The sequence below is a fragment of the Lagopus muta genome, chromosome 3, assembly GCF_023343835.1.
Source record: "Lagopus muta isolate bLagMut1 chromosome 3, bLagMut1 primary, whole genome shotgun sequence".
Classification (NCBI taxonomy): Eukaryota; Metazoa; Chordata; class Aves; order Galliformes; family Phasianidae; genus Lagopus; species Lagopus muta.
This window is the reverse complement of record NC_064435.1, coordinates 94,039,574-94,066,552: the sequence shown is the minus strand read 5'-3', so window position 1 is coordinate 94,066,552 and position 26,979 is coordinate 94,039,574. Positions and strand designations below refer to the sequence as shown.

Genomic DNA, 26,979 nt, shown 5'->3' with positions numbered 1-26,979 from the left:
GGGTATAGTGCAAAACCTAGCAATTGTCAATGACTCCAAATCAATCTGTCTTTAGCATTTAGTAAACTTAAATCTCTGTTCTTCAGCTCAGTCTCTTTCGTGATCTCTCACTTATTTGCCTGAATTAATAAATTCCAGTATTTATCACTATTCTGAACTCCATTTAGCTGTTCTCCAGTTTTCAGGACAGAAGCTGAAGATATCCTTTTGGTCTGATCTGCTTCACAATCATTACATATGATAATTTAATAATTTAAAAAGTCATATTAATAAAATAAGTTAAATGAGATTTGAGCTGCCTGTTCGTGTTTTCTCACAGTCTGCTGTCTTGATTCAGAGGATTTACATCATTTGATATTTATTTTGCTGGCTTTTTCTTTCCTCCCCCTCAGCCTCTCCATTCAGAAAGGAATAAATAATTCTTCTGCTTTTCATGACAGCAATAAAATTGTTTTCGTTCTGGGTTACTTATTAAATAAAATGGCACCAGAAGACAATCACGGTTTTAAGAGCATTATTTGAAGTGTGTTGTGCCAAATAGAAACATGAATTTAATTCTTGTGCAGATATTCTGGATACCATCACTGGATTCTTTGGTTACAACCATCCAAACGGCTCGCCCATTGGCCACTCTGACTGCCCCCTTCTTCAAACCAAATTGTTTCACTGGAGGAATACTATGCTACTGCTCTCCATCTGCTTGGGTTGCCCTTGCTGGATCATCCACCAGGCATCTCCAGGAATGGGATATTTCCCTTCCTGAATGGGACTCCTTTCTGATGGAGCAACCAATGTTTCTTTTGGCACATCACTATGATACATCACTGGGCTAAGATCTTTTGAAGTTCTTCTTTCAGTGGTGATTAAGACAGACTACTGTTCTGGCTGAGACAGGTGACCCATTGTGCCACCACCTGTGTGTGCACCACCCCATCTCAGAAAGGTGGGTCAAATTTTTCACCCACCCCTGAGTCAGCAGGGTGGTCTTAACTATGATCTCAGCTATTTGGGTTATTGGTGCTACCACCTGTAATGTAAAGTAGGCAGCCAATAACTTTTTCAATCATACTGTATCTTTCTTCTGCTCCATGCCATACCTGAACCCAATGGAGATTTTGGTGTTGCCACAGGCCCCAGCCAAAGCCATCTTGAATGACATGAACGTCAACTTTGACAGGGAGGGTTGGGTCAAATATATCCAATGCCTGGGTTTGTTTAACAGCCAGTTTTGCCTGTTGGAAAGTCTCATGTTCTATTATTTCCCAGTCCCATAGTTGCCCCTTTTTCATGAGTTTGTATAATGGTCCCAGCAGCTGCACTAAATCGGATATAAAAGATTGCCAGTATCCCAATATACCTAAGATTTCCTGCAGCTGCTTTGGTGTTGTAGGGACTGGGAATGCCTGAACCTTATCTATTACAGCACTGGGTAGTACTTTGGCCTTTTCTGACCAAACTAACCACATGAATTTCATGGACAGGCCTGGACCTTGCACCTTCTGAGGATTTATAGCCCATCCTCTTTCTTGCAGTAGGTAGTGAATGAATCTGCCACCTGTCCTACAGCCTCCAGTGAGTCAGATGTCAACAGGAGATCATCAATATAATGATACAAGCTAACATTATTAGATTTTTCCCAATTTGCTAGGTCATGCATCACTAGGTTATGGCAGTATGCTGGCAAAAGTACATACCCTTGTGGCAGGAACTGAAAGGTCCACTGCCTGCCTCTCCATGTAATTGCAAGCTGTCTCAAGATTCTTCAGCAATTGGAACACTGAAGAATGCATTTGCCAGGTCTAGGACACAGTGATAGGTTTTTATTTCCCTACTCAGTATGTCCATTAAGGAGGCAATATGGGGTATGGCTGCCTGAACAGACAGCATGTCCTTAATTAATTCTCTATAATCTACTGTCATTCCCCAAGTGACATCTGATTCTCGCACTGGCTGTATGGGGGAATTATATGGGCTGTGTGCAGGTCTTATAATAGCAACTTTTTCTAATTCCTGCACCATCCTTAATATTTCATCTTAAACCCCCAGGAGTCTATACTGTCTCAAATTAGTAATCCAGCACAGTTCTAGCAGGCTAATAGGCTCATGCTTCACATGGCTGCTCAATATTGCCTCAGTCACCCAGACACTAAAACACCTCTGTGGAGTCTGAACTCTTCTATGGTTGTCTGGAGAACCCAGACCTCATAAAATGTCTATGCCCAACATGTGCTCTGGGACTGGGGCAATAGATATTTTATACTCCTGGAGTGGGAGATGCCCAACCCCCAATTTCAAAGATGTTTGGGTGACAGGAATGGTTTGTCCCCCAAAACTTTACCTTTTACTCTACCTTGAGTACTGTATTCAGTTTTGAGCCCATCACTACAAGAAAGATATTTATGACCTCAAGCATGCCCAAAGAAAGGCAACAAACCTGATGATAAGTATGGAACACAAATCTGGAAAAGCTGAGGGAACTTGGATTGTTTAGACTGGAGAAGATGAGGCTCAGGGAAGACCTTATCACTCTCTACAATCATCTGAAAGGAGGATAGAGTGAGGAGGGCATTGCCCTCTTTTCCCAGTTAACTAGTAATAATGGCCTTAAGTTGTGCCGCGTAAAGTTCAGGTTAGACAACTGGAGAACTTTCTTCTCAGAAAGAGTGGTGAGTCATTAGAATAAGTTGCCCAGTGAGGTGATGGAATCCCTGTCCCTAGAGGTTTGCAAGTAAAGGATAGGTGTGCACTTAAAGTCATAGTTTAGTGGACATGTGGAGTGACAGTTGGACTGGGTGATTTTTGTGGTCTTTTTTAACCTTAATGATTCTATGATTCTATGATAAGGAAGAATTTTTTTACTATGAAGGTGATTAGATACTAGAAATTTTGGCCAGAGAAGTTGTGGATGATCCATCCCTGGGAGGTTGAAAGCCAGACTGGACGGGGCTTTGAGAGATCTGGTCTTTTAGAAGATGCCCCTACCCATGGCAGAGGGTTTGGAACTGAATGAATGATCTTTAAAGTTCTTTCCAATCCAAGCCATTCTACTATTCTATTTTTCTATGACTTTAAGCTGCTATTAATGAGAAAAGTGCTCATAGAAGCATGAGTCTAGTCAGTCACTGAACATCGCATACCATTTAAAAAATACCATCTATATTATAAGTACGTACTCTCAATCATCAGATGAAAAAATATTTAGCTATCTCATGCAGAGTGCAGAAGCGTCTTCTGAAATAAAAAGCCTTGTTCTTGGTTTTTTTTTTTTTATGAAAAATGGATAAAGAGGGTTAGAGTCACTGGGTGAGTGACTTGAACTCACGTCTCTCACATTATTCAGGCAAGTGCAGCATTACTACTCCATATGTGAGAAATGCTAGAAAAAAATGAAGTTGCAGAGGCAAAATTAAATACTATATTGTAATACAATTGAACATCATGTAGGCAAAGTTGCACGGGCAATGAAAATGATAGTCTTTCCTATTAGGACCTGACTTCTCAACTTTAGCTACCTTCTCTATAGTTAAATGCACTTGAAAACCTAAACACATTCCTTACATTTGACAGTCACAAGTACTGTGAGTAAAATGAAAATGAAAATATGGGCAGATTCCTTGAGTAAGAGAATTCAGAAACATACTATTTTTCCTGCATTCTATAGTAGGGAAGGAAATATTTTAATAAAAGACATTCAGAATAATTGCAGTAGTTGCAAAAGTTAGGAGATTCTGGTCATCCTCACCATTGTTTATAATCAGCATCACAGTTGCAGTAGTACTTGGGATCAGTACAGTTGCGTTCAATTCCACAGGCACATTTCTGAATACCAGGTCCTGATCCACCCCAATAGTAATGCTTCTCATTGGCTTTTCCAACCCACCACGTATACGGATTCCCTTCTGAAAGGAATGAAAATGAAAGGTTATGGTACATCACAGAAATAGATCTCCATTATACAGTAACTGGGCTCAGATATTTAATATGCTGACATTCGCAACACATCACTGGACTGCCACCTTGCATTTCGTGCAAACAAATGCACTCAGTTACCAATGGACAGTTCAAAGGACCTTGCTAGGTAAACAGAGCACATTTTCTTTTATGTATTCACATGATTTATAATGACTGAGAAGAATTAAATGTTTCTGTGGTGCTCAGAGACATGATTTAGCAGAGGGCTGTTAGAGACGTATGGTTAGGTCATGGTTGGACTCGATGATATTTAAGGTCTTTTCCAACCTGAGTGATTCTATGATTCTATCTTGTATGTTCTTTGTTCTCAGTTTATATAGTCAAAGCATGTGGGTAGGTTCCATAATTATCTTCAATTAATTTCAAATTCATATATTTAGCTATGGATTATTCAATATTTATGCAAATTGCTTGATTGAAACATACATTCTTTTTACACATGTACAAAACAGCTTTCATTTGGAAATTCATCTGTTTTCACTTGAAAACAAGCACGCTCATCGTGGTCTCTCCATCTGGCCCAAAGGAAACCAGAAAATCCCTAAGCATCTTAGCCATTTTTAAAGAATCCATGTAAAAGTTTTGATTCAACACTAGAGCAATGGTAATCAGACCTTCAGTATTTCTTGGCATTGAGTCTGTAACTTCACATTTTTATATACATCTCTAAGTCGATTTCTAATGTTTTTAGACAAATCAAGACTCTTAGATGTAATTTAAAAAAGTAAATAAATCCCATCCTTATTTAGAAGTCACTCTTTATGCCTCCAGTTCAGCATATGAGAATACATGAGCTTAGCTTCAAACTCAAGAGAGTAACTCAATCAATTGCAATACAGTTAACTTGGTGCTTTCTGACATTTAGAAAATATGATGGAAATCAGCCTATAATCTTTTTACAATATTTTTCCCCCCACCTGTACTGCTGAGCAACCTATTTCTCATTAAATCAAATGAAGCCATTAGCCTGAAATTCACTTATTAATAAATTTTATAGATGAAATTCTACAAAATAAATTCTATTCTTAGATAATTTTCTGTCTGTGCATCTCTTATGCATCTCACAAAACTGACATCCATAATTGCAAAAATAGAACCTTATAATTAAATTTGATCATCTAGACCACAGATTTACTTATTCCAGACGTGTGTGGTGAGAGATTCAGACATACCTTTAAAGAAAATTCCAGAGATGGAGAGAGTAAACAAATATGATCAGATGTGTTAAGTAGATAAGAACAAATGAAAAGAACCCTAAAAATCTCTAAAACTTGTACTTTGTTAAGTGATTTTGATTGTTAGAGATCATATAAAATACAACCTTTGAAAATACAGTAATGAGAAAAATTCATGATTGCTGAAGGTTTTTATTTGTTGCTAACATGCCACACAGTATGACCATTCAGTCTACCACTAATACAAAGGGTATGGTAATAGAATAGGTCATTTTGGTTTCTGTGAGTTGACTATCATGGAACTAATTGTTCTGAGCTAAAAGAACATGGCATGTAAATGATGCAACAGCATTTTCACGTTGCAGTATGATCTATCATATGTGAAAATATGCTGTCCTGTCCTTCAAAAGATTGCTTAATACAAATTATGTAACGATAAATGTCTTTCCAACAGCTAATAATGGAATGTGGTAGCTTCCTGATGGGTATTCTTAGAGATATTCTTATTCCCTCAGAATAAGAAAACAGGAAGGGGAGACACGAAACTAGAATGGCTTTTCAAGGTGCTGCTGGACAAACTGAGGGAAAAGAAGGACAAGTACAGGCAGTGAAAGCAAGGACATATCACCTACATAGATCAGAAGAGACAGGCCAAAGAGTGTGTATCTCCCCTGCTAAATGAGAAAAGAGAATCGTTACAACAGATACAGAAAAGGCTGAGGTACTCAATAAATGCTTTGTGTCAGTCTTCACTAGAAGCCAGGATTCTCACATCCCTGAACCTCACATCCCTGAACCCAAAGCTCTAGGTGGGAACTGGGGGAGCAAACTCCTCCCCACTGTAAAAGTGGAGCAAGTCGAAGACCAGCTCATGAGACAGAATGTATACAAACAAGTCCATGGGGCCAGATGGTATCCGTTCCAGGGCCCTAAGTGAACTGTCCAATGTGATTGGACCTCTGTGCCTGGGAAGATCATGGAACAGATCCTCCTGGAAAACATGTTAAGGCACTTGAGAGATGAGAGGGTGATCTGAGATAGCCAGCGTGGCTCATCAAGGGAAGTTCATCTCTGACCAATCTGGTGGCCTTATATAATGGAGTGACAGCATCGGTCAAAGGGAAGGTAACCGATGTCATGTACCTGGATTTCTGCAAGGCCTTTGAAGCAGTCCCCCACCACATCCTAATCTCTAAATTGGAGAGATATGGATTTGAAGGGTGAACTATTGGGTGGATAAGGAATTGGTTTCAAGGTCGCAGCCAGATGATTGTGGCCTATGGCTCTATGTCCAAGTGGAAGAGATGAGTGGTGTCCCCTATGGTTCTGTCTTAGATCTAGTACTCTTTAGCATCTTTATCAATGACATAGACAATGGTATTGTGTACATCTTCAGAAAGTTTGTCGATGACACCAAGCTGAGCAGTGTGGTTGATACAGCAGAAGGAAGGGATGACATTCAGAGGAACCTTGATAAACTCAAAAGGTGGGCCCTTGTAAACCTAATAAAGTTTAACAAAGCAAAGCAAAGGGTTTTTCACTCAGGTTGAGATAATCCCAGATATGTATACAAACTGGAAGAAGGACTCCTTAAGATTCTGAACTCCTTAAGAGTCCTGAAAAGGATTTAGAAGTTCTTGTTGATGAAAATCTTAATATGAGTCAGCAGTGTGCGCTTGCAGTCTGGAAGGTCCTGGAGGTCCCTTACAACCCAAGCCATTCTATGATTCTATGGGTAGATAAGATCCAACATGCTGTTCTCCCTTCTCAAAATGACAGGGAATAAATCTGAATAAAAAAAACGTTCATGGGTTGAGATAAGAACAGGAAGCAGTTACCATCATGGGTTAAACAGATTCTGTAGATGGAGATTAACGTTATTTATTGCCTGTTGATAGCAGACTCGAACAGAAAGAACCAACTTTTTCTATCTTTCCCTGAGTGGCACAGTGGAATGGTGCCTGAGGTCAGTCCCTAGCACTTAATCTCTGCCACTCCTACATGGTTGTCCTCTGATCCAACTCCGGCATGGGGTCCCTCCCACAGGATGCCGTCCTTCCTAAACTGATCCTGAATGGGCTTTCCATAGGCTGCAGCTCTCCAAGGGGTCATCCTTCAAGAGTAGATTTCTCCAGTGATGGTCGCCATGGACAGCAGCTCTCCCAGGCCATCTACTCTACCACAGGCTCCTCTTCACAGGCTGCAGCTCCAGCCTGGGTCCTGCATCTCCAAGGTCTCCCCATGGGCTGCAGCCTGTTTTGGGCCACATCTACCAGCTGCACTCTGGGCACCTCCATGGGCTGCACATGGAAATCTGTTCTGTATAGTGTCCATGCACTGCAGGTGGACTGCCAGCTCCACCACGGGCCCCTCCACAGCCTGTAGGGAACTTCTACTCTGTATCTGGAACACCTTCTGCTCTCTTTCTGTACTGACCTTGGTGACTACAGGACTATTTCTCTCACATATATTATTCTTTTCTCCCAGCCACTGTTGTGCAACAACTTTTCTTTCCTGCTCTCACAGAGGCACAACAACTATTGCTGATGGCTCAACTCTGGCCAACAATAGGTCCCTTTTAGAACAGCTGGAGCTGCCTCTGGTCTGACATGGGACAGCTTCTGAGCTCTGCTCACAGGGGCCACCGCTGCAGCCCCTTGATACCAAAACCAATACACAGAATTGCTTTCACTGATCTAGGGCTCAAGCACAGCATCACTGATATTCAAAGCTCCTGTTTTTGTTGTTGCTATTGTTTTCATTTTTTATTTTCTTTTTTTTTTTTTCTTCTCATTCTTGAAGTTAATTTCTATACTATCATGGAAATGCTAAAGTTTCTCCATTTAAAATTCTTTTCACATCCTTGTTATCAAGCAAAGGACTACATTACTCAATCAGTAAGCTCTTCATCCAGAAGTGAAACTTCCAGTTAAAACACGAAAATGAAATTATATTATTTAGAGGTAGAAACAGGTAAACTGGATAGAAGTGATAGCAGGATTACAGACTATAGTACTGAGTATTACAGACCAGAATGACAGATAAAATAGGCCTTGTTCTAATTCACTATATTGTAAACGAGATACAGTTTTATATCCAAACTGTGTGACAGCTTAGATGGGCATATTTTTAATATCTATTTTTTTCAGTGTTCATTATGTAGGGATCTGGCTCACGATCAGGAATGCTATGCAGATGTATTGCAGATGCCAATATGACAAACTGTAACAAACAGTAAAACTTTGTAATGGATAGATTGAAAGAACAATAGAAGGGAAAGATTGGAAAGGAAAAGGACGTACCACACAGGTAAAAAATAAGCATGTACGACCACATTTTACTTCTCCCATTTTGTACTGTTTATACCTCTACAGTTTCTTTCTGAGAATGTGGGCTTTACGTTCTTTATCCATTTTGAAAGCTGTTGGAAAGGGCTATGATATACTTTAACATGAAGACTGACAACTAATGGATATCATTCTAAACACCAGATTATTTAATCACTCACAATTATTTGGCTATAATATCAATACTACTGGTCTTATTGAAATAAAAGCATATAAATTCAAGGAAGGAATATTCAGTGGAGGAAAAACATTGGAGAAAAAAGTTACACATGAAAGTTGCCAAGCGTATTGTGATCACAAGAATACCAGAAGCTATTTTTTATATTATTGAAATTACCTTTGCTTAATCTAGTAACAAGTTTTAAGCTGTGACAGAGCTTTCTTGTTGCTGTTGCCTGACATATTTTTTTTTTTTCTCCATTCAGGCTTTGTGGAGAAACAGCATTACGTGAAGGACTAGGAGAGAAACTCACTGCCTACCGTGGAGCTCTTGAATAAAGTCTGAATAGGTTTGAATAAAGTCTTGGCAAAACTCTGCTCCATGGACATGAAACAACTCTCCTTTGAGGACTGCTGAAAGAAATGTTTAATTTGATGCACACCAAGTAATGACCAGGATGCATTTTCATTTCCCTTCCCAAACCTAAAGCCAAAGATAATACCTGTGTTGTAAGAATAGACGTCTAAGGGCAAAAATGGCTGATTTCATTTAAATTGCATAAATGGACATAGAAGTTTGGCCAGAATATCAGATTCAATTTTCGTTTTTAGTGATTCAGAATTCTTTCCAAAAAAACGCTGTAAGATTTACATGTAATGTAGTCATCAGTAGTTGCAATGGCTTTGTAGTACTGGACTAACGGTTAACATTAATGTCCTTTTATTTCAATCTATGTATAATGATAGCTGAGTCCTGCAATTATTAAGTCAAGATAGGCAAAGAACCTGATCATTACTTATTATTTTTTTTTAAGTGTTCCCTTTAGAGAAAGTTCAAGAAAAAAAAGAACTAATATAACTCCCTTGTCACAGGTCTTTGAGTATCATGAGAAGGAGATTCCTTTTCCAGTCCTTTCCATAAATGTACTTTCATATGAAACATTTCATTTTATACAAAAATATACCCAGACACGGTTAATGTAGTACTAGCAGAACTCTTGACATTTCATAATACATTTATTTCTAACGTAGCAGATCATTCTCAACATGTATGACTTTTACTTGCACACTTTATCCTTGACTGAGTGTTTAATAAAATCGACAGAGATTATTATTTTTGAATGCAATTGGTTAATTTAAAAGGCATTAATTTCAGTACTTCAAAGCTATTGTTTCAAAGATTTTCAGTTCCAGTAACAATTGCAACCACACCGAGACAGTTCAGATTAGGCAACTGAGTAAAGAGGACAGATACTCCATGCTATTCAAAAATTCCATTTGCAACACAATCCACAGAAAGATGTGATTTCTAATTTGTAAACAACTTGGAGAAGTTAAATGTTTCTTTTTTCAGCATTTCTTCCCAGTCTCATCATTCTTCCTTCACTAGAAAATATCACTTTTTGCAATAATGATCTACAAATCCAGCCTGACAACCACAGTGACCTGAGGAAGAGTAGAAGCGTACTGCTTTTGCTGAGAGGGACTAAGCTATTTTCTTCTCCATCAATTGCACCCTTTTCAGCTTGTGGAATCAAAGGAGAAACAGTGCTGACTATCCAAGACTCTTCCTTTGGTTTCCTGCTTCAGATTTTTCTCATTTCTACCACTTTATCTTGAGAAGAATAGAAACAGATAATAATTTCGGGAGCCTTGCTAAGAACATGGTCCATCTCATCCCATATTCTGTACCTAATAGAGGTAATGAGAGGCAATAGATCTGAATATAGATACTTGTGGTTCATTATCTGTGCACTTCCTCAGCATCCAAACACTGGATTCAAGATGCCAGAGGGTATTTTTTTGCATGTCTCTTGTCAGTGTCTTTTTATAGTCCATGAATTTGCCTAATTCCTTTTTGATACTGCTTATACTATCAGTATCTACAATGCAGATTAAAAAACTGGTGAATCAAACAGCATGTAACTTGCTCCAGGTAAGAATAAACCTGCATCTGCTACTGCTGTCCATTTTCTTTCTCCACTGACTCTTGAGGAACTTCAAATGAAAAAACTTCTTCATTTCGTCTCCACTGAAGTATTAAGAGTAATAGCAGTGATATTTCTATGTCAGAACACATCAGATCACAACCAAAACAATTTCCCCATTTTTTTTTCCCTCAAATTACATGTTGTACATAAATAGATATTGGCTATATGCATGGCAGCCACAGTGATGATTCTCAGCACTGAGGCTTACAGCAGGCTGACTACTGAGTATATTCAAATTGAAATAAAGGAAGCTACACAACACAAATAGCAATAATTTTCTTCAATAAAACTGGAGATCCAAAAGCAAGACATCTGTTAAGAAAGGCGTATTTGAGACCAAAATAGAAAGTGTGACAGAAAAATGCTCCTAAACAGGTTTCTTTTGTCAGGACCAGCAGTTTATCTCCCTGTCTTCACAGCCATTGCTACGACCTCAGCTGACTTCAGAGCTCCTCCAGAAAAAGTCGGAGGAAGACTCAGCAAAGTGTCTCCCCTAAAGATTTCTGCAAGGAAGGCTCACTTAGAGTTTTTTTTTGTTTCCTTGAGAGTTCCTTTAATGATGATGCTTTCAGGTGTGTTTCCACCTGATGGAACAGCTGCAGACTTAGGACTCAGGCCGAATGGACTGGCACCCTGGCTGAACCTGACTTTTCACCATAGACTTGCATGATGATTTGATAGGCTTTCTTTGTATGAGCCTGGCAGTCGTCTCTGGGTCTCACCCTGACTTGCTTTGCAAATGCCTTCTTCAATATTAATATTAATGAAAATAAATTGTAGGACCCCTGATAACAATATATGAAAGTAATGCGCTTTGAGAGAAGTGTTTCAAGTGTTCAGATTCAGGTACAGGCAATAACTTTATGCAGTAAATCCATAATTCTATCATACTCCTGTACTTTTTTTTTGTCATTTTTACTTAGTCCTCTACATCTTTTCTTTATCTTCTATGACAAATGTGGTCAGTTCACACAAGGAAAACTGTTGCCTCCTAAGCATTTATTTTAAGCGTGTTTAAAGAAAACAGCTATCAACAAATGGCATTTCAAAGTATTTCTGTATACACCCTCAACAAAACAGACTACAACAAACATAGAAAATACATTGTATAATGTATGTTTTATTTACACGGTCTGTTAGGTGACTGCCATTGAAAGAGCATGTCCATAGATTCTTGCCAAAATGAATGTTGACAAATGGAGGGATCTGAATCTCATTTCAGTGATGGATTGAAAAAGCAGTTTTTTGAATAAGTAGGCCTGAACCCCTAGTTTATCTTATAGAACTTTCCTCAACTTGTGCATCACAAGAATTTTGCAAACGTCCTGCTGCATTGTAGTTACAATCTGAGGGCTATCCCACAGTGCCCAGGCTCCACAAGGCCCAGGGCACTGTCAGTTCTGACAATTGACAATAGAGCTGAAAGCCCTGGGATAAAATGGTAAAAAGCAAACTTGATTTCACTCTAAATATCTAGTGGAAAAACAGCAATTTCAAAAGCTATTACAAAGTTTCTCACTGCAGTTAGCTAAATACAAAATCATCCTGCCAGTAAAGATGAAACCAGGAAACTTGAATCTAGAAATAAAGTTCAGTTAATTTCTTTAACCTTTGGCATAATTCAACTAGAAATATCTTGGATTTTTTTACCACTACACATTTATATAGTTAAAAATGAGATCTTTTCTAATACACGTGATCTATGTAAATAGAAAGTGACAGACTTTCTAGGAGAACAGGAGGACAGACTAAATGACTGTAAAAATCCCTTCTGGCTTTATAGTCTACTTTGCAAATAAAAGATAGTGGCTACTCTTGAACATTACTTGGAAGCTTTAGTGCACAACGCGACTGATTTTCCACTTGTACTTGCTATGTAATTTATGAGGTGAATACTTCATTATTTCTCTGAAAACAGCATTAGATTTCTGTTTGCTTTTAGAAGTGTATTTTAGGGCTGTCATTTTTTGTGTCATTAAATGAGTTCTGAATCTTATAGATCTCTTCTTATGTTTAACTGCTATTATTTTATGACTGGTCAGTGGATATAAACTCTCCAGCAATGACATGTGCCATTGTCAAGCTCTGTTCTTAGCATGCTTTGCTTGCATCTGTCCATCAATTCCTAGTGAGAATTTGCTTCCTCCATTACTCCCATAGAAATACAGAGTGATTTAGAATCAAAGGGATGTTTGGAGATCATTCCAAACAGCTTCTCCAAACAGTACTAACATCAAATTAAGATCAGAATACTCCACAGCTTGAAAATCTCCACAGACAGATTCCACAACCTTTCTGAGCAACTTGTTACAGTGGTTACATTTGCTCAGTGAAATTTTGTTTTTTTCTTTTGACAAGCTGGAATTTCCTCTGCTGTAATTTATTATAATTATTTGTTGTAATTTATGCTCATTGTGCCCTAGACATTCACTGTTAAGTTAATTTCTTCACACTCTAAAACCACAACTTATGAAATAGAAGACAGCAATTAGATATTTCCTCTAGCTGTCTCTTCTTCAGCCTGAATATATTCAGCTTTTTCTGCTGCTACTTTGACATTATCCACTCCAGCATCCTTTCCTATTGGACTTGCTCCAGCTTTTAAGTATCTTTCTCATGTTTAATAGTTCCAAATCAAATTGTTAAACTCCAACATATAAAGCTTCCTCTGAGTGATAACCAGTCTTCAGCATAATGGCTATTCTGGTACTATCTGTGAAATAGCTGAGTGCCCACTGTAAACCATAGTCCTTGACGTGTACATTGCACTGTAATGAATCCTGTTTATTTCCATGGAAACTCCAACAAAGACGAAGAGCACAGTGTCACCATTTGATAGAACACTATTTCTCAGCATAGCTGCCACCATTAGCTATGCATTTTCACCAATGATGAACAAGAGCCTGAGTGCCTCACACATAAAAATCTGCACCAGCAAAGGCGACACACTGTTGCTGTCACCATTGCAGAAATACATCAGCCACAGCCTCACTGTGTGCACATCCACTGTTTGGTCTCCATAAACATTCAGAAGCATCAATGAATGTCAGTGGGTGCAATTTTTTCTTCTTGGAGGAATTCAATTGTCCATTTTTTCTTCATATGCACTTCTATGTCAGAAGCCATTTTGTCAGACTGCCCCTCTGCTGCCATCTGTCACACAGCAACAAAATGTGATGAGGTACTGGCGAGAAGATTCAGCCTCTACTGCCACATCACAAACACCCACCTCTGTGTTGTGGGATAACATAATAAAATAGGAGACATTACTTTCAGAGCAGCCCCTGTATGTTAAATTGTATTAGCTCTGATAACAGATGCTCAAGAGCAGACACATCGATTTTTAGTTTTTAATGTTCTGTCTGCACTGAAAGTCTGAGAGGAGCTATACAGATTATTTTTAGAAGCTTTTCCAACATACACAGCAATGGTGCTTTTTCAGATATTTATGCAATACAAATAAAGACATTTACTCCTCACTTCTAAACTATTTTGCCTTGATACTACTTGAAATACATTTAGACATACTTAATTTGTGCTAAATAATATAAAACCTCGATGTTTCTTTTCTAAGTCACATATAGTGATCTTTGAATTAGGTGCAGTTGTTTCCAAAAAACGGTTGATTACTCCAACTAGGCTACAAAATATCTAATTTTATAACAAACAATAATGCAATTTGACAGTTTTAGTATTTTTGGACTGATTTCACAATTCACTGCTAGCTTTTAGACACTGATCTCTTTCCAGAGAAACTGGAAAAAGATACTGATGGCCAGAATGAAACGCTTAGTTCTATACTTAGCGAGTGAGGTCCAGCAAGATCTGCAAGCTAGCATTTCTGTTAATGAGCAACTTTTAAAATTGACTACATTTTCTATAACAAATGTAAATTAAAAAAAAATCTTACTGTGGTCATTTGTGTCTTATCAGCCTCAGATCATGTGTCATGCCCCAGATGCTGTCTCTTCTTCATGTCTTAAACTCTGCCAGTCTCTGGAAGAGTAGAAGTATTATGCAGTCTGACCTAATAAAACCAGTAGCTGTGAGTCTGCTTAACTGATGGACCAATAGAACAGACTGCTATCTGAACAACCTATTAACAGGGAAATCTGTTTTTGAACTGGACATATTTATTTCAGAAGGAGAAACATATTCAAGGACTGAATGAGTTAGTAAAGAGCAGTTTGTAACACAATTCAGAATGTTTCAGTTTTTCCTAATACTCTTCAGCTTTGAATCATACACTTTACTTGAGATGTTTGGAGCTGTGTATGAAGCAGAATGTACTCTGATCTGTGAGCTGTTCTATGATAACGTATGAGGAAGCAGTGATTGTGAATGAGTTGGGAGCTAAACTCATCAATTTTGTATGCAGTTATATTGGTTTCACCACTGGTGGCTGTTTGAATTCCACCACAGTGTTCTTTCCTCTAAAGGACTAGAGAAGAAAATAGACCTCTGTGCCTGGGAAGATCATGCAACAGATCCTTCTGGATGACATGCTTGATCACATGAGGAATGAGCGTGTGATCCGAGACAGCCAGCCCGGCTTCACCAGGGGAAGGTCATGCTTGACCAATCTGGTGGCCTTCTGTGATTGGAGTGACGGCATCGGTGGACAAAGGAAAGGAGACTGATGTCATTTAGCTGGACTTGAGCAAGGCCTTTGACGTGATCCCCCACCACATCCTTATGTCCAAATTGGAGGGATGTGGATTTGATGGTTAGGCCACTCAATGGATAAGGAATTTGTTGAAAGACTGCAAGCAGAGGGTGGTCATTGATGGCTCTGTGTCCAGGTGGAGGCCGGTAACGAGCGGCGTCCCCCAGGGCTCTGTCTTGGGAGCGGTGCTCTGTAACATCTTCATCAATGACAGCGATGACGGAATCGAGTGCAGCCTCAGCAATTTGCTGATGACACCAAGCTGAGTGGTGCAGTTAACATGGTGGAAGGAAGGGATGCCATTCAGTGGGACCTCAACAGGCTTGAAAGGTGGGCCCAGGTGAATCTAATGAGCACAGCAAAGTGCAGAGTTTTGCACTTAGGCCAGAGGAATCCCAGGCATCCATACAGACTGGAAGGAGCGGTCCTTGAGACCAGTTCTGCAGAGAAGGACCTGGGGGTCCTGATGGATAAAAATCTTAACACGAGCCAGCAGTGTGCTCTTGCAGCTCAGAAGGCAAATGGTATCCTGGGCTGCATCAGAAGAGGAGTGTCCAGCAGGGACAGGGAGGTGATTGTCCCCCTCTGCTCTGTTTTTGTGAGGCCCCATCTGCAGTACTGCGTCCAGATCTGGGGCTCCCAGTGCAAGAAAGATGGAGAGCTGTTGGAGGGGGTCCAGATGAGGCCACAAAGATGGTCAAGGGTCGGAGCACCTCCCCTACAAAGAGCAGTTTTTCAGCTATTCTCATAGAGGCGCTTTTTTGCAGCCCAATACCAAAACCTAGTGTCATGGTTTTCCATAGTTATTCCATATCATGACATCATGCAATGAACTGACAGAACTGGGACAGCTGCTAAGTAACAACATTTCCCAGTACTACTGGGAACTACAATTCCTAGCATTCTCCAGTCCTTCCCACATGGTTCTGGGGAAGGAAGAGAAGCAGTGAATTTAGGACTTCCTCCCTTTTCTCCTTCCCAAGCTTGATGAGGAGATATCTGTCTTTCCAATTTGTTTGATTTATTACTCTTGATTCCTTATAACATACCTTCATCATTTTTAATAAAATAGTTTCTCTTTATCTCAGTCAAATATTTCCTTTTTCTCATTTCACCACTGGCTTCCTGTGGGAAAAGGATGGAGAAGGCCTAGCTCCCTGTCAAGGATTAAAGGCGACCCGTGACATCTAGCCACAATACTAATAAAATAATCCATTAAAACTGCTCAGATCTATGATATAGTAGGACTTTAACTATCAAATCAGAAACACTGCAGACAAATGATGGAAAAGGTGATGCATTGATGTGAACTCACTCTGGCAGTTCAAATTTGTTGAAAGACTATGATGAATCTACTTTGTAAGGTGAGATATTATGTATGCATGATGTTGTCTGTCAATGCAGCACCAGCTTCATGCTAGCTCAGGTATCATTGATATCAGTTCTCCTAAAGTTGACTATAAGTGAGCACAAGTGCATGAAACTCTTAACTTCTCCAAAAAATCTGAAGAGATTCAGTGATTCTACCTTGGTTGGTACTGCATGTACCATGTACTGCACAGATCTGATGTTCACAACTGTGAAACAGCTACAGATCTATTCTTTGCTAAGTTTCCAAAACTATATTCCTTGATTAAAAACAGAGGACAGCACTGATTATGGCAAACTAGAATGCTTCATAATCAAACAGAAAAGATGCATTAAGCTCATGTCTATAGTTTTAGAAAAATACTAGATGTTTATTGAAACTTTTGAACGACAATACAGTGAAAAGAATGAGAAGAAAATTTAGACCAACACTTTTCTAGGAATACACTAAGCTGTACTCAGATCCTCCTAGAAAACATGCTAGGGTACATGAGGTTTTAGCAGGTGCTCCAAGAAAGCAAGCAAGGCTTCAATAAGTACAGATTGTGCCTGACAAATCTGATGGTCTTCTATGATGGAGAAATTGTACTTGGGTCTGGGCAATCCCAGATGTGCATACAGACTGGGAGAAGAACTTGAGAGCAGTGCTGAGGGATCCTGGTAGATGAAAAAGTTAACATGAGCCAGCAGTGTGCACTTGCAGCCTGGAAGGTCAGCTGTATACTAGTATGCATGAAAAGAGATGTGGCCAACAAGGCAAACGAGGTGATTGTCTCTCTCTACTCTGCCCACGTGAGCTCCCATCTGGAGTAATGCGCTCAGGACTGAGGCCCCAAACACAGGAGAGATGTGGAGCTTTGGAGAAGATCTGGAGGAGGACACAATGATGATTAGAGGGCTGCAGCACCTCTCTTACAAAAACAAGCTGACGGAAGTTTTTCACGAAGAGGGGTGTTGAGGTGCTGGAACAGGCTGCCCAGAGAGGTTGTAGATGTCCTGTCCGTGAAGGTGTTCAGAAGTGGCTTTGTTGGGACCGTGGGCAACCTGATCTAGTGCCTGATCTATAGGTTAGCAATGCTGCCCATGGCAGGCAGATGATATTTGAAGTCCCTTCCAATCCAAGTCATTATACCATAGGAGATGCCAAAGAGTAAGTATGCGTTATAGTATTAAATCTTTATATTTTGGTTTTATGAGCTAATTTTTTGAAAGAAGTTCTTGAACTGTTGTGAAGCAGTTATTTCTTACATAGTTGTAGAAAGCAGCCAATGTGTTTATTCTTTACTTTGATCTTTCAACATAGAAATTAATTTTTCTACAATTTTTATCAAAAAATGAACTTTAATTAGTGAGAAATTGGATCAGTACTTATCACTGAGTACGATGCATCAGTACTTTCTTTTTTGGAAAGAGTTCTCCTTTCCCTGTCTTATGGCATCTGGTACTACTAATTTGCTATTTATCCATTATTTGCTGATGATGGATGAATGGGTGACCTTTGACAAAGCACAGTCTGCTGCAATAGAACTGCGCTTATAAAGACACCTGGTCTTTGTACTGCTTAATGTTGTGCGAAGCTCTTCTCATTCACAGCAAGTCAGTCTTTAACAAAAAAGCTCCTTCCCACCTTAATGTAAATTAAGGATTAAGAGCACCTATGTCATGTTCTAAGCCCTTTCCTTCTCATCCCTCAGTAACTTAGTTGAAAATCTGAACAGAACAAAAGAAAATCTTTAATTTCTTGCAAAATATCTGAGCAAATTGGAGTCATGTGAGCAATTTTTTGAGTCTCATATCTGTCACTGCTCATTTGAGACAGCATCCTCTTTTATTGGGTATAGCTATTCTTGGCCAACAATCCCAACATCAATGAGAAACAATTTTGTAATGGGTTTCCTGAAAAAAAAAAAAGAAAAACAAACCATCCAAACAAAATATACCTTCCACTCTCTTTCTCACTCCCATTAAATCTGTCATAGAATTTCTAAGAGTCCAGTTATTCCTTTTCAGAAGAAAACTCATTTCTAGTTGATGATTTTCAGTTGGTAAGATTTAAGTATTTGTTAAACAGTAAATGGAAATTGTACATTTCTGATGTCTAGTTCAGGTAAGTATTAAACCCGTTTAAAAAACCCTTCTAGAAAAGGTAAAGTGATCACAAACTTACATACATATTTATATATACACTATTTCTGGTGCTTCAGAATAGAGCATTTATAGCTCTATGGAAATTGCAGTAAACCGAAAGCCCACAGCTGTGCTGTAAGCTTTGATGAACAGATGTCTGGCAGGAAGTTAGTCTACAGAAGAGCTCTCACTGGTTTTGATGAGCTTTGCATCAGATCCAGTGTCTGTACAAAGCAAGGAATTTGTCTGGCGAGAAGTGACTGAAATGATCCTTCCTGTATTTCTAGTTCTCTGATGGGCCGATTGGTGGATTTAATTAGTTTCATTGGTTTACTTTATATAATTCCTTCTTTTTTCTTACGGGATCTGTTTATTTTCTGTAAGGACAAGACAGTCAAGACACAGAGTCCTCAGTAAAATGCTCTGACAGCATACAGAACAACTGATGTCCAGTATTATATCACAATAAGCTATAATTCATTACTTATCAAAACAGACCAGATGACCAATTTAAAATATCCTGCAATCCCATGATAACAGCAGAATTGACCTTACAGTTGTTTTTGTAATTTGTAATACTTTTTGCAGCAAAATCTTCCCTATGTATTGTTTGCTGTTTGTCCATAATATTTTGTAATTCCTGAACTGCAAACCATAGACAAATACAATTTTCTGTCTGTATTATTGGTATGTCTAAAATATTGTATTTTACTTCACCAAAGATAAATCACCTATATTTTTCTTTTATTCAGAAATTCCTACACCACATTCTTCTCTTTTTGTTTAATTATCTAATTTAATTTTTGCAGTTGTGAAGATGGCACAGTTTAAGATTACCTCATCCCTAAAGTCTTTCTTGTGAATACTTGCACATTAATCTCGATAACGGACGTCAGAGTGTTTAAATCCTATCAGAACAAATCTACACTTTAGTTTTTGTACCATATGGGTTCAGAATCACAGCAGCACGCAGTTTCCTATACCCTTAGGATACTAAAAATTCTCCAAATAATCAGTGATCATGACAACTAGAGATTACACAGGGACCTAGGGAAAAGAATAAAATTCACATTGCCTTGAACTAAAATTAATACAGTTATATTAAGGATTGAAACAAAGCAATTAGACAAAATCCAAGATAAAGTCAAAGACAGAAATAAATGATCTTAGGTTACAAGTTGAAATATGAAAAGCTGGAGATGAAGAAACAATGAAGCAATGGCAGAAATGGATCATAGGTTCTAGCCGTAAAATATGTCACCTAACAATGTTAAAAACAAAAATCTAACCAAGTCTAATATTCCCAATTCTGCAATTTATATTCATGAAGGAAAATACTAGTTTGCAGTTAGTATTTATGTGTGGTGGAGAATGTATTTTCCTACAGTATTATGTGCACTGGGAGAATGCAAATGATTCCATCACTTAAACCCTACTTAAAAGAAGAGGTGGTGTTTAGGATCTTAGTCTAGATGGTTCTCAAATATGTGTTTTGGCACATGCTTTGTCCCTAAACCACTCTGAATGAAATTGGCACTTATTACTGATAAGGATTAGCATGAGCTTTATACCTTGCTACCAGTCCTAGGCAAACCCTATTCTGGATGCACTGCAATTACTTCCCTGGACATTGCATTAGATCACAGAATCACAGAATCACCAAGGTTGGAAAAGACCTACAGGATCATCCAGTCCAACCATCCACCTATCAACAATAGCTCCCACTAAACCATGTCCCTCAACACAAAATCCAAATGTTCCTCAAACACCTCCAGGGTCGGTGACTCCACCACCTCCCTGGGCAGCCCATTCCAGTGCCTGACCTCTCTTTCAGACAAGTAGCATTTCCTAACATCCAGTCTAAATCTCCCCTGGCGCAGCTTGAAGCCATTCCCTCCAGTTCTATCAACAGTTGCACGAGAGAAGAGGCTGACCCCCAGCTCACTGCAACCTCCCTTCAGGTAGCTATAGAGAACAGTGAGGTCTCCCCTGAGCCTCCTCTTCTCCAGGCTGAACATTCCCAGCTCCTTCAGCCTCTCCTCATATGGCCTGTGCTCCAGACTCCTCACCAGCTTTGTCGCCCTCCTTTGAACACGTTCAAGGGCCTCAATGTCTTTCTTGCAGTGAGGGGCCCAATAGTAGTCATAGTATAGGGATAGTATAGCATAGGGAGGTGGTGGAGTCACCGACCCTGGAGGTGTTTGAGGAACATTTGGATTTTGTGTTGAGGGACATGGTTTAGTGGGAGCTATTGGGAATAGGTGAAGGTTGGACTGGATGATCCTGTAGGTCTTTTCCAACCTTGGTGATTCTATGATTCTATGATTCTATGATTCTACTACTGAGATTCCGGTGAGATGCAAAATATTATCTTCTATTTCATAAGCACAGTTGACCCTTTATTAACTGTTTTTTCTTTCTTTTGTCCAATATGGCTTAATAAGGAAATTTTCATGATCACATCAGTCTTATTTTCTCTCTGTTGTTTGTTTGATTGTTCTTTATATATGGCTAACACATTAAAACTTTGCAACTTTTTGTCATCCAGTGTTGAAGAGGTGTCAAATCTCCAAGACAGCTGAAGTACTACAATTTTTGTGAAACCTTAGCAGAAGAAGAAGGATAGAAACAAAAGTATGTTGGGGGATATGAGGGATCTGTGTTAATAGTATCATGCTTCAAAGGAAATGTGGTGAGAAAATACACGTACAGTGCTAGCAAGATGGAGTAATAATACATGACACAATTCCATCTATTAATTTCACTGTTTACAAAACCATATGTTAATTACTATTTATCTATTCATTTATCCATCATTTTTTTGAAATCAGTCCACAAAATCCTAAATAACATTTCCTCTAATGTGACTACCAAGGACATAGGTATACTTGGACAGCTTGGCACTAAGCTTGGATGTAGCAGAATCAAACATACAAGAGATACAAGAAATAGGATGTATTCTGAAAATGTTTTCGCTTACATTAATAGGCACATACTTTCTTATTTGTGGAAATAAAAAGTGTATCCTTAAGGAAAAAATCACCAAACATTCCTCAGCATAGTTATTATCTGGTTCATTATAAGTACTAAAAATAAATATTAGAAAGAAAGCTCGTGGCACAGAATTCCAGTGCACATGCATAGTGTACTTTTAGTCTTGCAAGACTAATCTGCATAGTACCACTTGTAACTCTCTTCTGGGAATTAAAACACAAAAGCTGACTCCCTTCGCTGAAAAAATCTATTTCATTTTGGCATCTAAAACCATATCTCAGACTTCTGCTGATGCAACAGTGTTATTCAAAGGTAGGTACTTCTGCCTGAAGCATTACAAACACAGAGATACACTCCAAAGCAATGTCTTTCTCACTTTCTTCCTCTCATTTAGTCCAGAAAGAAGCTTTGTCTCAACCTGACTGTACAAAGTCACACGACCTGCATGTGTTTGCCCTTGTCTGCACTGGCTGTACCTTCATATAGGTAACAGTGGCCCCCTGATAGGTTCCTGATTTGGCTGGTTTTCAGCTTTTCACAGACAGTGAAGAGATGATGTACATATGGTCTGCAAAATAAGCAGTAGCCCCTTGGGTTTATTGGAAGTGGGGGAAGCAGCTGTGCAATTTTCAGCCTTTGGCTGCAAAGTGGTGAGGCATAATCAGAATATGGCAAGGAAATAAATAATTGAAACCCTCAGTGAGCCCAAGACTGAGGAGGAAGAAATCCCCACCATGAGCATCGTACTTTTTCAAGGGGGTGTGAGATGCAGATGCTTATCATGATTGTCTCCTCACATTCTATTTGAGGAAGACTGCAGGGTTAACCTTAGGAACCAGAGCAGCACAAAGAATTCCAAGGGGAGAAAAGAGTAGAAAGAACAACATTTTTTTTTTAGGTAATAATTTAGATTATTTTATTATCAAAGCTTTTCTCTAGTAGTTAATTTTGCTTGTTAGACTGTTAAAATGTACTTGCACTGAAAATAAATCCTTGCCTCCATGTTTGGTACCTTTTTACTTCCAACAGAAGTACAAGGAATGTTTTTTGTGTAACATCTAGCTCTTCGTTAGTAATTTATTGTCATTATCACAGTACTAGCTCACTCACTCTGCAAGATAAGCTGAGTTTGGGTGCGAAGTTGCTGCCCATTTTACACCCCTGCGTGTGTTAGCTGCAAAAGGGTATTTATATTGTAGGAGAAAAGATAAAGCTTCTTATTCCCTTGTATGACACGTAGAACTAATTAAGACAGTGTTCCTTAGCTGTAGTCGTTTTCCTCTAGCTAGCTAACTTCTTTGTGCGCTCTCTGAAAAGGAGACCACATTCATGCATCTGAAACTAAAATTGTTACTTACAAAGATTTTCCACCATTGCTGAATCTAATGTCATTCTTTTTCATTTTTCACCTTTCTTCTTTAATTAAAGCTGTTATTGTTACCTTTCTGGATAAAATTACCACCTTTATTTTAACAGTTGGATTCCTGGGATATCATCTACATATGAGTTTTTATTTTTTTATTTTTACTGTATACCCTTTCATTTTTCTTCCTGTGTATGCATGTTGGGCCCTTTTGCCATCTTATTTTTAAATACTAAATTAGTTCTAACATGCCCTGTTTTGATTTAACCTTTCTCTTTCCACTTACCTATTTTCCCCATCTAACCTTCATCCATTTGTATCTTTCTTTTCAAGGAAGACTCTGTGGTCAAACTATAACTTTTCACCTATTTCTGATGTACTGTTTAATAACCCTGTTTTGGAACCTACATGCTACCATAGAAATTATCTTCCAATATACTGCACATGTGTTAAATTTCCATTGGGTCATTTTTTTAAGAATGATTATTAAAAGTTTTTCTTATTTTCTGTGCAATCTATTTATTCTTCTGCACATTTGATGAGACCCACAAGAGCAACAAGATTAACAAATTGTGGAAGATTTTCTCAGCATGAAATAATTTTATCAAATTAAACATAATTTACAAGAAATTGACCTGCGGAATCAAACTCTATAACCACAAAGTAGTTATAAAGCAGGTATGTTATTCAGCATTGCACGCATGCCAGGTGCAGGTGGGGAGGGGGGATAGCCCCTTCCTAACCTGCATGCCAAAAGCAGGTAAACATCCTTATTTTTAGAAGGAATACATGCACATTCATAGTATTTCTAAGACAAGGAGTGGTTATAACAGTTACTTCTAGGAATTCATTACAGTATTCTCTGCCCATTCTACGCCCTGAACTTCACCCCTAATTAATGTTTCTGCACATGTGCTGTGACTCCTGGTGGTTATCCCGGTGGTCATGGAGACGAAGGCCATATGTCACCCTCGCAGTGTACTTCTGACCCCAGTGTAGTTTGAAGAAGTACTCCAGCTTCAACTGGTTCCGTTTCCAGGATGGTTTCAAGGATGTGGCACCTTGTACCAAACAGCATGCTCCTTCAGTTACGGTTGAGGTACCCCATGTCTTTCCCATTGTACCCATACCTTTTCCATTGCTCATGCTCAACTACTTAACACTATGCTTTAATAAACTACTAATAAACAATAAACTACTTTAACAATATACCAAATTAGCCCTTTATTTGAAATATTTTCTTTGTTACTCAAAGGTAGCGTCTACAGTATTTTCACTGCTATACTATCAGATCATGTATTTGAGATATGAATGATTAGAGCTTCAATAACATTTTATTTAAATTAAAAAAAAAAGATGTTTAGTATGCATGCTGTTGACAAAAACTCAAATCACTAAATCCTCTGTGCAGGTACAGCAAATTTAATCACCTCATATTCTGTCAAGAATCAGTAGAATTTCAGCCAATAATAGGCAAGGGGTGAAACTAGATTGCACAGACCAAATTAATAGAAGAAATAATGAAGAATTAAAAATGACTCATAGTAACTTTTATATTGCTACAGGTATAACTGACAAAGAAGCCTAACTTCCAATATTCTGAAGCAATGAAAATGCTACTGGGAATCGTAATTATTTTATTTTGTGATATGGAGTTTCTATGTTGCACAAGATGATATGATAGTACTTTGTTTTACATTGGTTCAGGAAGGCACACTTACTGCCTCACACTAAACAGAGCTGTTAATAAGGAACTAATTCTTGGGCAGCTAACCGATTTCTTATTAGTTGTACAGGTTTGCTAACTCCTCAGAAATTAAGGCATATTATAAGTGACCAAGGAAATAAGTATTAGAGCAAAAGCAAGGACGGAGTCTCCACCTCCTTCTTGACATTATATTTCAGATCCTGTAATTAAACTATTAAGCTATTTCAACATGAGGTCTTTTAAATCTGAAATTAGATGATGCCAAAATCTGACCTCTACCTAGATTCAAATAACACCTAGATTCCAAATAACTTTTTCTGGTGTTATTTTGTTTTCCTCCCACATTTCACAGTGGCACGTCCTGGGGTTACAAAGCAGTAGGATTTCAACCTATGCATTGTTTTCTTATAAGCTTTTCTTCTGCAGTCTCACACAAAGCCCACAGGGTATTTCAGTTTAACAAAAGGGTCAATTTTTTTGTCCAGGTAGAAAGGAAAGATAAATGAATATTTGATTATTCTTCCTCCTGTGCATTTTTATCCAGGCAGGCTCATGAAAATCAATTTAGAATCAAATATTACTTTCTGCTGTAATGTACCAGGAAAATTCCAAGGTTTTCATCATATGCTAAGCTTTAACAGATCTAAACACCCATGGTCATGCTGTGGCAAGTTCAAACATGGCTTGGAAAGACAGTGGGATCACACTGTCCCTCATTTGATACTGATCCCAGAAATGCAAGCTTGGCTTCTGAAAATACAGAGATCCTGAAAGGGGCATGAAGAAGAGCCAAAGCAGGAATTTTTAAGCTCTCTTTTTGCACACATACAGTAGTATTATTTTGTAACAATATAAAGCCTGTATAAAAAATAAACATGTCAAAACATCTCAGATTTTTTTAAAACTGTTGCATAAATACCCATGCAGGAATGGAAAAAGGGATTGTGCTTAAAAGAGATGCTGAGCAGTTATCCTTTGCCATGTGCTCACATCCAGAGGAAACTACAGCCAAATTAGTAACTTGGTCAAGGCTTGAGAAATTTTTACTCTTTATCAGCTTGTCTTTTTCTGCTTGTGTTCTTAGTCTGATCTACAGCTGATTAATACACTATTAATATGTTAACATAAATACATAGGTGGAATTCAGTGTGCACCTTCGATGTTTTGCCTCTTACTGCTCTCGTGAGACTACAAATTACTGTATAAGATAACTCATGGCTAAGTCTCTATAGATACATTATTATAATATTTCTCTGCTTCAAGAGAGATGTTGTCAGTGCCTAATGGCATTAAAGGAAGGTGGCTAATTGTTACAAAGCTGCACACTATTAATTTTCAAACTTCACGTGCTACCATTTTCAGGGTAGCACATCGTTTAAAGGAATCATGGAGCACTTACAATATAAGGATGAAAATTGCAAAAAAGATGTCTGAGACATTTACTAATTACATACAAATTATGGGTAGAACAGCTTGATAAATGCCACTGGTAAACCTCATTATTGGCTGAAAATTTACGGTTGTTCAATATTACACTTATTAATAACCTTAGGTTTGCTTTACCTCTGAACTTGGTATTCCAGTCTACCAATTTCATACTAACTCCTTACAACCATCACAATTCATGCTAATAAAATCACTGCAAAATATTTCAGCAACAGTTAAAGCTCTCCAGTTTGGTCTTCCAGAGATCATTCAATGCTGTAATTTTAGATTCTCAACTTGGCTGGCATGCAAGCATATACATTTCTGTATTTGCTTTCCAGATGAAGTTAATGAGTATTCTCCAAGCTTAATTAAAACTGATGTCAAACAAGCTAGAGAGTTACTGCATTTAATAAAAAAAGGAGCGCAATACATTTTTTTACTACATACAACTAATAAAAAAATATTAGTGTATTAGATAAATAGAATAAAAATTGATGTTATGAATAGCTTAATAATAAGATATCCTCAGAACTGTCTGAATACAACGTGAGTTATATCAAATAGTTTTCTTTTCACATAATTATAACTTCCCAAGATGAGCTGAAACTGCAGCTTATTTGTGAGATTCTGTATGTATTATATAGCTACATTTTACAGCCTGCCAATATGGACAACAAGAGT

The 26,979-nt window shown here is 38.3% G+C and overlaps 1 protein-coding gene across 2 annotated transcripts in view; it reads right to left on the bottom strand.

The window, feature by feature from the left end:
* Window positions 1–26,979, bottom strand: part of CNTNAP2 (contactin associated protein 2) — a 654,845-nt gene that overhangs the window by 142,644 nt on the left and 485,222 nt on the right. For both annotated transcript variants that reach the window (XM_048939493.1, XM_048939492.1), the window contains exon 14: window positions 3,743–3,899. In XM_048939493.1, coding sequence (XP_048795450.1) covers window positions 3,743–3,899 — 157 coding nt within the window. The remainder of the gene's footprint in view (window positions 1–3,742; window positions 3,900–26,979) is intronic.